Raw genomic sequence first — 13,239 nt, 5'->3', positions numbered from 1 at the left:
TCTTCTTGCTATCCATGTTGAAATGCGTTATTCATAACTTGGGATTTGAGTCCAAGCCAAGGAATTGTGATTGTCTACTGTTTTCACCAATGCCCATCCTCACTCCCACACCATTTAAGACATTTAAGATCATATAGTTCCAAGAACCCTGCCAGGGGCGAGGACACTTTCAACAACACCAGGCTGCTCAGACCCCCATTCAACCTGGCTTTGAACACTTCCATGAGTGGGGCTGCCACAGCTTCTCTGGGTGACCTGTGCCAGTGCCTCAGCACCTTCACAGAAAATAATTGCTTCCCAATATCTACTCTAAACCTGCACTCTTTCAGCTGGAAGCCATTCCCCCTTGTCTTGTTACTCCATGCCCCTGTCAAAAGTCCCTCTCCAGGTCTCTTGTAGCCCCTCTCCTTAGGCACTGGAAGGTGCTCTAAGGAAACCCCCAAAGCCTTCTCTTCTCCAGGCTGAACAGCCCCACCTCTCTCATCCTGTCTCCATAGCAGAAGTGCTCCAGCTCCCTGATCATCTTCATGGCCTTCTCTGGATCTGCTCCAAACAGGTCCACAACTTTTGTAAGTCTGGGGCCCCAGAGTTGGATGCAGCACTACAGGCAGGGTCTAATACTGCAGGGAAGCCAGATGTGGGGAATTCAGAGGAGGTGTAAACTGGCTACCTACCTGTAGTGGGTTGACTCCTGCTGTCTGCCAGGTGCCCACTCAGTTGCCCCATCACTCCCTTTCCCACTGGGACAGGGGAGGGAATAAGATGGAGAATGACCAGCAGGGTGAGATAAGGCAGTTTTATTCCAGTAAAAAGAAAGAAACAAGCTAAGATCTGTGCATTCAAGAGCTAAAGAGGAAAAAAGGTGAGTCTCTACTTCCCATCAGCAGTGATGTTCAGGCACTTCCTGGGAAGCAGAACTTCAACACACATGACAGTCCCTCCTCCCAGGATCTTGCCCACTCCATTCCCTTTTGGTGAGGAGAAGGAATGTCAGAAGGACACTGCTGCTCAGCAGCAGCCAAAGCACTGGTCTGTTATCAACACCTGCTTAGCTAACAATGCAAAGCACAGCACTGTAAGGGCTGTGAACTTTACCTCGGTCAGACCTAATACACTGCCTAAAATTGATAACCATGACTCTCCAACTCTTGCAGGCAGAGTATCTTGAACAACCAGCTTTTCAGGGGTCCAAACAAGATAATACTGACCTTGGATGACCTCGTCTTCATCAACCCAGAGCTACATAGAAAGGTGACTCCTTCTACTCATGAAAGAAATCTGGTGGAACAGTCTAGAACAGATTTGCTGTGTGGTATTTTCATACTCATGAATGTCGGGAAGGGTCATTTCACTTCTTCATGTCATTTTTCCCTGTATATTAGAAAATGTCCCATATGCTCAGTGCTTTTGAGTCTCAGATGAGATGCCTGAGCTTTTATGATAATGTAAAATCCTAGCCTTGATTGTGTTTCTTCTAGCTGCCAGGGATTATTCCTTGTTCTTGAGGTTGGATGGTGGACCATAGGGCATGTCTGAAAAGGTAAACCATCTTACCCTCTAAAATAAAGTGCCTGCATTCAAATATATTGGAAACCATTCCTGGTTCATTCTGGCTCATACCCAGAGCTGTTGATCTGCTGGGGGCTGATTCCATGATTTCCTTACCTGGAAATCCATGATGCAAGACACAGCTGGAGTGGAGGTTTACACCCAAAGATAGTAGCTGCCTAGCACCTGCTTTCCTTGCCTTCCAGAGGCTGACCTTGGACAGTCTGACTGATGCAAACAGCATAGCAGTCAAGAGCAGAAGCCTGAAATCCGTAACCCGCTCCGCTTCCTTGAAAAGCACAGTTGCCACCCATGAAACCTCCAATGTGGCTTTGTTTGAGGTAGGTAGGGACCTCATGCAGCCTTCTGTCACTGCTTCCATTTACTGGACTGCTCCAGGGGGAAAAGTATTTGGCTGCAGTACTCTAGGTCCCGGGATGGAGATAGTTTGAACTAACACTAAGTATGAAAATAAGTCACTCCCAAGCATGGACTTAGCAGTGTTTAAGGTGACTCTGTGCCAGCCCTCACCCTGACACTTGGATTCATGTGGGATGAGAATATTCAACATACATATGTAACACTGGTCCTGTCAGAGAAGGTAGTGGCACCATGAAAAACCTTTCTTACAAGACAATCTTTATTTGGTGACATCTCAAATAAGGATTTGAATGAATGAATGAACAAGACAGGATCCAAATACACAAATGGAAGCTCAAATTCCTCTTTGTGGCAATAGGACTGTATGGAGCTTAAACAGAGGCAATGACCAAGAAAACTCATCCCATCCATCAGCTCTTTCCTGAAAATGCAGCTTTTGAAAAAAAAGAGCTTCATTTTCAGGAATGCATTTTTTTTTTCCTGTAGAGGAGCAAAATAAATTAAATCAATCATTAATGCCAGAGAGAGCTCTGGCCAGAGTTATTTTCCTTTTTGATCAATTTATTGCTCTTTATCAGGCATTAAGACACTTTCCAGGTATGAAGTTGGGATCCAGGTGAAGGTCCTGCCTCACCCCTTTTTTTGAGAGTTTGCTATGGATATTCATATTTGGGTTCAGCACATAAATAATCTGTTGCCAAGAACACTAAAAATTCCCAGCCACTTTGAAAGTCAAGGATCTGAAATTCAGATCTGGACCCCAATGTTAACTGTTGCTCAGAGATTTGCTCAGTCAGTCACCCACCAAACACTATTGAGATTAGGGGACTGGAGCTTCTCTCTTAAGAGGAAAGTTTGAGGGAGTTGGGCCTTTTCAGCCTCAAGAAGAGACAACTGAGAGAGCACCTCACTGATGTCTATAAATATGTGAAGGGAGAGTGTCAAGAGGACAGAGCCTGGCTCTTCTCAGTGGACAAGAGGCAAAAGGCAGAAACAGATGCACAGGAAGTTCCACTTGAACATGAAGAAGAACCTTGCTGGGCAGGTGACCAAGCACTGAAACAGATTGTCCAGGAAGGATTGTGAAGTCTCCCTCACTGGAGATATTCAAGAACTGCCTGGACACAATTCTGTGCAATGTGCTCTAGGATAACCTTTCTTAAGTAGGGAGGTTGGACTAGATGGTCCGTCACTGGTTTCTTCCAACCTTAACTGTTCTCTGATTCTGTGATTGTGGACAGGGAGACAGGGTGTGGCTGAAAAAATTTGAGACGGGAACAGTCCACAATCTGCGGCAAAGCTCCACCAGCATCTTAAGGAAGGTAGGAATATGGGATGGTGACATGTGGAGGGAAGGTTTCTCAGGGGAGGTTTTTGGCTTCACGGTGTGTTTGTTGTCCTTGTCTCATGTTTGTCCATTAGATCATGCACTGTGGTTGTCAATGAGTCTTGTCTGGTGAAATGTGGTATAGTGGACCATGCATGACTGCATCTGACAAATTTACCATAGATCCATATGTATTCAGCAGCTTGTAAAACCACACCCTGGACCTGCCACTTCCAAGCTGGTGCAGCGTTAAGTGTAAAACCAATCCTTCAAGTGATCTTGCCTGCAAAGGCAGAGTGGTTTGGGGAACTCATCCCTGCACACTGCGAGACACTGGCAGATATTTTCATGTATTATATGCTGACAATGTGACACAGACACAGTCGTGCATTTCTCCAGGGTTTACTTTGTGTCTTCACCTAAGATGCCTCTCAAATGCTTAAGTTTTGTCTTCAATTTTATTGCTACAAATGGCAAGAAAACATACTTGTTTCCAAATTCAAGGCCATTAGTTGCTGACAGCTATTGCTAACATAGCAGTGGCATTTTTATGCATGTAAAAGCAACAGATTTACTAGGACATGTCTCCAAAGACACCATTGATGGATGACTTTGGACTCTCTAGGTATGGTATTGCTTTCCAGTTCAGAGCAAGGTCCTCATGCTGAACTCATTCTACCCCAGCAAGGCTATTCTGGCCTAGTGAAAGATTCTATCCAGTTTGTCTAAACAAAACACAAACTTTTGTTTAGTTTGCTTTTGCTATCTTGCTTTCTTTGTCTTAATGGATAGACAAAGGAAAATAAATCTTGAAAAGAGTGTTGAGTAGCCAAAACTAAGCACTAGAGAGATTGTTTGCATCCTCATCCTTCTGTGGAAGGCTGTTTGTGAGTACAAGTGTGAAAAGGGCTTCTAGTGATACAAAGAAGCTACTAAGCAGATGTCTGGCTGACCTGGTCTGTGATTCACTGTCTTGTTTCAGATGAAAGATCTCCGCCATGAAAATGTGAATCTGTTCCTGGGCTTTTTCTCGGACTGTGGCATCTTTGCCATAGTGACCGAGTACTGCTCACGAGGCAGCCTGGAGGACTTGCTGAGAAATGAGGATATGAAACTGGACTGGATGTTCAAGTCCTCTCTTGTCATGGATCTAATTAAAGTAAATCCATTGCTTCTGCTGAGGCATGATCTGAATGGGACTTTTATGATAACTGAGCTATTTCAATCAGAATATTGGGGTTTTTATAATAACACAGGGAAAACAAATCTGGATATAATTGTATCAGTCTTTAAAGGAGACCTCTTATCCTTATTTTTTTGGCATCTGAGAGAAGCACCCTTTGGGGCAATAGAGCTGCAACCACACAGCAGGACAAGAGGCTAAAACTACAAATCAGGCTGCAACTGTCCACCTAGAACAACAGAATTTTGTGACAAATTTATTTGTTGCAAAGGCCCTTTTTTGTCATAAATCAGAAATGTATCCACCATAGAACCAAACAGTATCCATCCCCTGCCACAGGATGGATGCAATATAGTCCCTTTAGCAGCATTCATACTTACAGTCATGTCCCTTGTTTTTTTGTCTTAATGGTGAACTACTTATCTGGGACAGGTGGATTCCAGAGAGTAAACTGCCAGAACCATTCTTGCAGCCTGTGATCTGCCTTCTGAATCGGCTTGAGGGAGATGGGTAGGGGCACCCAGCTCTTCATTACTTCCTTTGACCTAAGTACTTGGTAGCATTTCTGTCCACTTTCTTATCCGTACCTAAAAGCAGAACTTCCCAGTGCAGTGAGACATAGGGCTACAGAAGAAGTCATCTGACTCTTTCTAAAGTTGTCAGACCTTTCCAATATTACTTGAGTCTCCAGATAAACCTATTTCATGTTCCTAATCCATTTCTAAACTTCTTCCATAGTTATTGCTTCGATCATTACTGCATTTGACATAGAGTCAATGCTGCATTTGATGCCATTTGGGGTGACAAATTGGCTTGGTGTCTCTGAGTGCTGATGGATCAGAAAATTCTTAAGGATCAAGCTGGATTTTGTTCTGTGTTTCATAGGGAATCAGATATTTGCACCACCGAGATTTTGCCCATGGACGTCTCAAGTCTCGTAACTGTGTTGTGGATGGCCGGTTTGTCCTGAAGATCACTGACTATGGTTACAATGAGATCTTAGAGGCACAAAAATGCCCCTATGTTCATCCATCCCCAGAAGGTAGGTGTGATGAGGATTGTTTTTTTTTTTTTTTTTTTTTTTTTTTTTTTTTTTTTATATTTGTCCATTGATTCAACAGATATTTGTCCTAAAATAATTTCCGGCCAGTGGCCACACAAGGATTTTCGTGCTCAATCTCACTACATCTTGTTTCCTCCATATCATGCATTGTTATAAGAAAGGTTTTTTTCAGACTTCCTGAAAGTGAAGTGAATACCAGAGCAACATGGTAAAGAAAACACATTTTACTGTATGCAGGGACAGAACTTCAGCATGTTGCACTTGGAGAAGGACTGAATTGCCCCAGAAATCTTATCAGTACTTAATTTCTGTGACTGGTGGAATGGCTTCACATCCTTAGATCCAATCCTACATTTAGAGTTTTATGTTAGCCCAAATGCAAAGACACTTTTTTTCATTGTTAAAATAAGTCATTTAAACACAAAATTATGTAGGTCTCTTTGACATAGATCCTCTTTACGCCAATCACCAAAGGCTGCCACATGAGTTTCCCACCAAGGAATTAAGGACAGCCCTCATGGGACCAGGTTTAGAGACTTTGACAGGATTTCTTCAGCCATTGCTTTGGGATTCCTCTGGTGTCCCAATTCATTCTTGAAACCTGTTTCCAAGTAGTATGTAGTGTTTTCATCCCTCTGTCGGGGGATTTGATGCCTACCAAGACTTCCAGTGTCTCAAATAGGGCAGTTCTCAGACAGAAAACTTTCTTCTCCTCCCTTACAGAAAATAAACACATTTGCAGTGGCAGAAATGTTCTGTATCCCCATTACTCAGAATGCACAGTTACCACGGTAACAATATCTCAGTTTGAAGATTCATTTCTTGATGAAGCTGGATATGTTTTACAACTGTGTCTTTTGTCACTTGAACTATTGGTTTATAAAGATTGTGCATCAGATTGTCGCAAACTGCTTTTACAGAAACTATTTTCATCTCAAAAGAACTACAGAAAACATGTTGTTAATTGTTGCTTTCTGAAAGAGCAACAACTGTAACAAGAAATTCAAGATTCGTTGCCAACATTTTGACTCAGGAACATTTTAAATCAAAAAAAGGTGTTAAAACTTCTGGCAGTGCTGAGATGACTCCTTATGTTGAAGTTCATGGTTGGTGTTATATGATACAAATTGTTGGTATGGCAATTAAAAAAAAAAGAGTAAAACCTGGAAAACTTTTTTTTTTTTTTTTTGGTCAACATAGAAGTTTAGTATTTCTAACCCACCACAAGAACTAAAAGATTTGATTCTGTAAATAATGTAGTATTTTCCAATCTTTCCTCAAATGACTGAAATAAGGTATTCATTTAAGCACTTACTTTGCAATAGTCTGAGTTCAAGTGTAAGAAGTGTGATGTTCTGGAATTTTTTTAGAATTGTTCTGGACAGCTCCTGAGTTGCTGAGGGACCCAGACATGTGCAGAAAAGGCACAATCAAAGGGGATGTTTACAGCTTTGCAATCATCCTACAAGAAGTGGTTGCTCGGGGTCCACCTTACTGCACAACAGAACTCTCAGCTGAAGGTAGGCAACTATTACAGTATTTTTTTAAGGCTTTGTGCAGAGCACTCATAAAAGGTCTGGCCAAGTCCCCTTACTAATAAGGCAATAATGTATCAGTCTCATGACCTTTCTCAGTGGCACAAGTCTGTTTCCAACAAAACATTCATAATAAGCATTAAAATGTGTAGTTCTCATCACAGCCTTGGTATGTGTGTCATCACTGCTTTCACTAGGATCGGGGTTCTGAGTGCTCCCCAGGATGCTCAGGCCACTGCAGCACCTCCAGTTCCCTGTCCAAACTTGGACTTTTCATCACAGTATGGGGTGAAATCTGATGGCAGAATTTCCCATAGCTTAGAAACTCCTTTGATTCCCATTCATCATCCCTTTTTTATGCATTGTGGTGGCTGAAATTTTTGAGCTGGACCCCTTCCCAGCATCCTATTTTGTCCATCTCCCCATCTATTTTTTCCTTAATCCTTTCCTTTTTAAAGAGACTTTCTCTTCAACAGAGGTCGAAGTGATGCATCATTTTGCTCATGTATATTGGAAACAGGATCTGCTTATGGTGAAACCGTGTTGTGCATCCATGGGAAGACCAAACTCACTGCAGTCAGGGTCAGGTCACAAGCACTTGAACAGGGAGGGCTGACAACAATCTAAAATTAGCTGATTTCAGTGACAGCCCATTCTCAATGCATTTTAAGCTGGACAATCATCAGGTGGGGTATGACAATGCAGTATCTGCCAGTTCAGCTGGAAAAATGGGGCCATGACCATTCTGTGCCTGAAGCTGCTGTCCCAATGCAATGACAATGATGATGACGATGTATCCCACTGTGTAAATCAGAGCTGGACTTATGATGTAGACTATGATGCAATTAGCAGGTTTCTGCAATCTCATCCGCCTGCAGAACCTTCAACAAATGTTGAACACAGTTCAGTCCTGTTTTCTAACTTGATAAAGTGATGAATTTCTACTCATTGTGGCTCAGTCCTAAGGAGCTTTCACTTGCCGTGTGAACTTTAAAACAATCTGGGGAAGGCATTTCCCCTTGGCTGCCCCTGGAAATATTGGGGCCAGATGTTTTTATTAGTTCGTTTGACAGTCTGGGGTGATGAGCCAAAGATCTTTAAAGTAAGCTGTCAGTGCTGAAAAGCTTTGGGTACTCACAGCAACAGCAGGACTCCTGTCAGAGAAAGATGTCTTCACTCCATTTGACTGCTCTGCACTGGGCAAAATAAGATTTCAAATATAATAACTTTGGTGGGTGTTAAAGGACTGACTTCTGAGGGCTTGAAAATCCAAGCCCAGTTCTTTACAAGCCCCATTTCTAGAAAGAGAACTCTAGACAGGGAGTCATTTCCCAGAAATTGTTTTGAACTCAACCTCTCCCCCTTAACATACTTTCCACTGTCACCACTCCCACCAACCTCCTACGTCCTGGCTCCCAGTTAACGATGAAGCATCAGAGGCTGCTATCCTTCCTGTCTGGGCTCAGCCATAAACCTCTGCTGCCTTAGAAGACTGCAAGTCCTAGTGAAGAGAGTCAGAGTCAATTTCATTAAATACAAGCCTGCAGGCTCACACACCCATCTGTCACACATCCTTCCCCCACCCAGCCACTTTATTACTCATAACCTGGTTCTCTAGGGACAAGAAGGCAGATGAATCTTCTTTAAATCCTTCAAGAGACTCCTGGCAGAGAAAAGCAGAAAGCTCTTCATTTGGCACAGATACTGGGTGCTGAGGACTAAGAGGGACAGCTGAAGAAGCAAGCCAGGAGCACATGAAAAGGTCCATGTCCTTTGTCCCTATCAAGGCCCTCCATTTTACAGTGTCCTTCCCATTCTTCTCTTTGCCGCAGAAATTATAAAGAAAGTAAAGAAGCCCCCTCCCCTATGCCGCCCAAACATAGCTCCTGAAGCAGCCCCCTTTACGTGCATCCAGGTAATGAAGCAATGCTGGGCTGAAGCCCCTGAACGACGTCCAACCTTTGAGGAGGTATTTCATAAGGTCAGTAAATAAAGAAGCTGGTGTAATCCCTTTATTTGTTTTGGCAGGGAAGTGTTTTGTTGTTTGGGGTTTGGTGTTTTTGGGTTTTTTGTTTGTTTGTTTGTTGGTTTTTGTTGGGTTTTTTTTTGCTTTAACTCATTTATTAAAGAATGAAGAAGTTGCAGAGCCTAAAGCATGTTCTGACTTAGGGGTGATGAAGCAGCTTGGAACTTGCCTTGATGTCTTCACATTTACAGTGTACCTGCACAGATGGTCTCATGGAGATAAAGGATTTGAAAATTAGGCACCTTTAGATTTTTTTTTTTAATCTTCCAAAGTGTTTAAATGGTGACGATAAGGAAAATTCACCAAAGACTGTTAAAGACAAAGATACAACATTTGGCAGAGGAGGTCTCTCAGTTCCAGATTGGTGGAAGCTTGGAGAATATCCCAGGGAAATGTGACTGTACCTGAGGCCTGTTTAAACAGCTTTCCCAGATATCTGTTACTGATATCTGCGAGTCTCATGGACAGGTACTGGCAAAATATCTCCCCTTTCTGATCAAGCAATGTAGTTCCTGTGTTCTTATAAGGTCATTGAATCATAGACTCAATAAGGTTGGAAAAGATTTTTAAGATCATCAATCATCAACACTGCACCACCACTATGTGCACTGTTAAACTATGTCCTCAAGTGCCACATCCACATGTTTCTTGAGCACTTCAAGGGATGGTGACTCCACCATTATCCTGAGTAGTCTCTTCCAAACAGGCTTTAAAAACCCTTTCTGTGAAAAAAATTCTCAATATGCAATCTAAACCTTCCCTGACACAACTCTAGGGCATTTCCTCAAACCAGGTAAATAAATATCCATAATTTTTACCTTTTGGTTATATGAAGCTGTGAATAATTTTGAACCTGGTGACTGCTGTTGAGTCTAAGGTTGCCTCTGAAGCCACAAATTATCTGAAAATTCCAGTGGTTCAACTTCAGGACAGAAGGAGAAAGCACAACTCAATGAAGAACTGGGAATAGAGTTGGCAGTACACATGCATGTCAATGTGCAAAGATGGATTTAAGTAAAATGTAAAAAGGTTGTTAAGTGTTGCTAACACCCTGAACTTCGTGCCTCTGAATGCAAAATTTTGCCAGTTATCCTAAAGATTGTTCCTGGGATAAATGGGGTTGCAAACCTGCAGCCTGACGAGACTCCATAATATGTACATGTTGACAATTACTATTAGGCTATATTTCATCTAACTCTCACTGATTGATGGAAATTCACCCTCTAATTCACCTTTTCCTTTATCTTTGAACTCTTGCCATTGAAAAAACCAGTCTTTAGCCTTGACACTTCAGAAGAAATGCTTGCTTAACCCCTTTCCAAACTCAGAGTGCTACAGTGCTATAAAGAGACAGACAAGTAACTCTCCAGTTTGATTTTCCAGTTCAGAACTATCAACAAAGGGAAAAAGACCAATATCATTGACTCAATGCTCAGGATGCTTGAGCAGTACTCAAGCAACCTGGAAGATTTAATCAGCGAGCGGACTGAAGAGCTAGAGGTTGAAAAACAGAAGACAGAAAAACTGCTGTCACAAATGCTTCCACCGTAAGTGCTGGTACTCTACATGGCAAAAAATCCCCAGGAAACTAAACCAAAACCACCCCAAAACAAACCCATAGCTAGTGCAGACAAAACTCTTCCCCAGAAGTGAGCAACCTTGTAGACCTGACCATCAGTTTGGAAAAGCACCTTCAAATCAAAGTAGGAAACTCTAACCAATGCTGGTTACAGCCATATAGAACTTTCTATTTAGTGAAAGATCTGAACACAGAAAAACAAGAGTCTGAGCACTTCAGCATGCACTAGAAAAGGGTTTGTTCCCTGTCATCTTTTTTGTGTTGCTATTTCAGATCAGTGGCAGAAGCCCTCAAGACTGGTGGCACTGTGGAACCGGAGTATTTTGACCAGGTGACCATCTACTTCAATGACATTGTGGGCTTCACATCCATTTCTGCCCTCAGTGAACCTATTGAAGTAGTTGACCTTCTGAATGATCTTTACTCTCTGTTTGATGCCGTTCTTGGAAACCATGATGTTTACAAGGTGAGAAGTAGTTATATTCTGTGTTTCCTTTCCATCTTTTCAATTTCTTTATTTATTTCTTAATGTAATGATATTTTCTAGGTGGAGACAATTGGTGATGCCTACATGGTTGCTTCAGGGCTCCCAAAACGGAATGGAAACAAGCACGCAGCTGAAATAGCCAACATGTCCTTGGACATCCTCAGCTCCGTGGGAACATTCAAAATGAGGCACATGCCAGACATTCCCCTCAGGATACGCATTGGGCTGCACACAGGTAGGCAGCAGCACCCACCTGTACCTGAACATCAGAAAACTCCTCAACTCTATTTCCAATTCTGAATACTCTCTTCATGCCTGTCCCACAAAAATATCCTTACAAGACATTTTAAAATCTTCCACATCAACAAGGGAGTTAAAATGAAAAAAACCCAAAACCCCAGAGAGGGTTTGTGGAGGGAAGCGGCTTAGTATCATTTTAAGGAGAGATTTTGTATCCTGTCCCAGCCGGGAACTACACCTGGCATGTTAGTCACAAGGGTTTCACTGCATGGATAGCTCTTTAATGTACCATAGGACTTTCAGAGATGGGATATCGAGACACACAGTGATGTCTTTGCATCTCCATTCTGAAATGAAAAAGCACAGAAACACTGACATATAAAGTGAAAGAATAAAAAGGTTGGAGATATTTATTACAGGTAGGATATACTGGAAGAAAAATGTGATACAGATCTAAAGAAAAAGTTATGTTAGAAAGAAAACATTATCTCTGATGTAGAAGGCATAATATATTCAATCAACAGAAAAGTTGCTCATTTAAAATGAAATGAGGAAGTTCCTTTTATATATATATATATACAAAATGTAATTAAACTCCAAAGTAAAACAAAAAAAGTCCCAAAACAGTAGAACTACATTTATGTAGATGACAGTATTTTAAATGTAGGAAAATACATCTGCTGTTATCATGAATCAGTATTTGTATAGCATGTATAAATCTTCATAATTTTATACATTTTTTTAGTCAACCATAAATATTTTTTTCCCAGCTGTTTGTCACCAGATTTCCTGCCTCTTCCTCTAAAGTACCAGATGTTGCCCACAGGGGGAAGCCAAACAATGACTGAGGATGCCTAGGAGTCTGACCAAATATTACTGGGGTTTTATCCTTCTGCTTATCTGATAATATGCACACTTTTGCTGCTTTAGCATGCAAGCGTTTTGCAGATGTCAGTATCCCGGTCCTTGATGTAAATGTTGGGAGACAGAGGCAGAGTAAAGGAAGTATCTCAGTCAGAATACCCCAAGAACAGAGCTGTGGCTTTAGCAGAGTTAAAATCAATATTATGAATCCTAGACCTTATAAGATCCTCTTTTGGAATTATCTCTAAAACACATCTCCCTACTGTTTTCTTTGAAGTTTGTGATTCTTAGTTGACCCTTCACAGAAGTGTAAAGCATTAAGGAATGATTGCAGGAGCACTGTGGGTTTGTACTCTGTCAGAAATTAGATGAGACTATGGCTGCAGATTGTCTTGCCCAGAGTAAGAGTCTCTGGAGCACCAGAAGCATATTTTCAACATGGAAAGAGTGGAAATTGCTGTGCAACATCTGCTGCTGCCAGTTGACAGCAGTTCTGCGATGTATCTCCCATGCAGTTTGCCAAAAAATACCTCCCTAGGTGATGTCTACAGGGGGTAGTAACCTTTTTTGTTTTGTTTTTATGAACTCTGGATATCTGGAAAGCAGAATTGCTATGAACCATTGTATTGGGTGTGAGAGGAAGAGGGGGAAGGACTCTGTAGGTCTTGTTTTGCACAGATCTGGCAGCGTCATGCTGTCATGGGAGCAGCCACAAACACATGTTCCAAAGCAAAACAGCTCTCTGAGCCATGGAGCTGACAGCAGAGTTTGATTAACCCTAGACCTGAGTTCTCCTGAGAAAAGATGCATGAAGAGGGAATGATCCAGCATCATGAAAGCCTCGGGGAAGCTCTTGAGGAAGAGGAGAACTTGGCTGACACTTTCACTGTACTGGAAAGGAGGGAGAAAGGGTGTGCCCCACAGTCACATACCTCAGCTGCTCTCTGGAAACTGGTGCCAAGAAGAGCTCATGATGCCCTGCCAGAAAAAGCAGTAAATGCATTTT

At 42.1% G+C, this 13,239-nt stretch overlaps 1 protein-coding gene across 1 annotated transcript in view; it reads left to right on the top strand.

The window, feature by feature from the left end:
* Positions 1-13,239, top strand: part of GUCY2F (guanylate cyclase 2F, retinal) — a 38,142-nt gene that overhangs the window by 9,798 nt on the left and 15,105 nt on the right. The window contains exons 5-14 of the mRNA XM_066177382.1: positions 1,155-1,251; positions 1,755-1,889; positions 3,171-3,251; positions 4,239-4,415; positions 5,325-5,481; positions 6,873-7,022; positions 8,870-9,018; positions 10,447-10,610; positions 10,916-11,108; positions 11,190-11,364. Of these exons, the coding sequence (XP_066033479.1) occupies positions 1,155-1,251; positions 1,755-1,889; positions 3,171-3,251; positions 4,239-4,415; positions 5,325-5,481; positions 6,873-7,022; positions 8,870-9,018; positions 10,447-10,610; positions 10,916-11,108; positions 11,190-11,364 (1,478 nt within the window). The remainder of the gene's footprint in view (positions 1-1,154; positions 1,252-1,754; positions 1,890-3,170; positions 3,252-4,238; positions 4,416-5,324; positions 5,482-6,872; positions 7,023-8,869; positions 9,019-10,446; positions 10,611-10,915; positions 11,109-11,189; positions 11,365-13,239) is intronic.

The sequence above is a fragment of the Chamaea fasciata genome, unplaced genomic scaffold (genome assembly GCF_029207755.1).
Source record: "Chamaea fasciata isolate MVZ Bird 193981 ecotype frontalis unplaced genomic scaffold, bChaFas1.0.hap1 SCAF_2, whole genome shotgun sequence".
Lineage (NCBI taxonomy): Eukaryota > Metazoa > Chordata > Aves > Passeriformes > Sylviidae > Chamaea > Chamaea fasciata.
The sequence above is the reverse complement of the archived record's forward strand: the minus strand, read 5'-3'. Positions and strand labels throughout refer to the sequence as shown.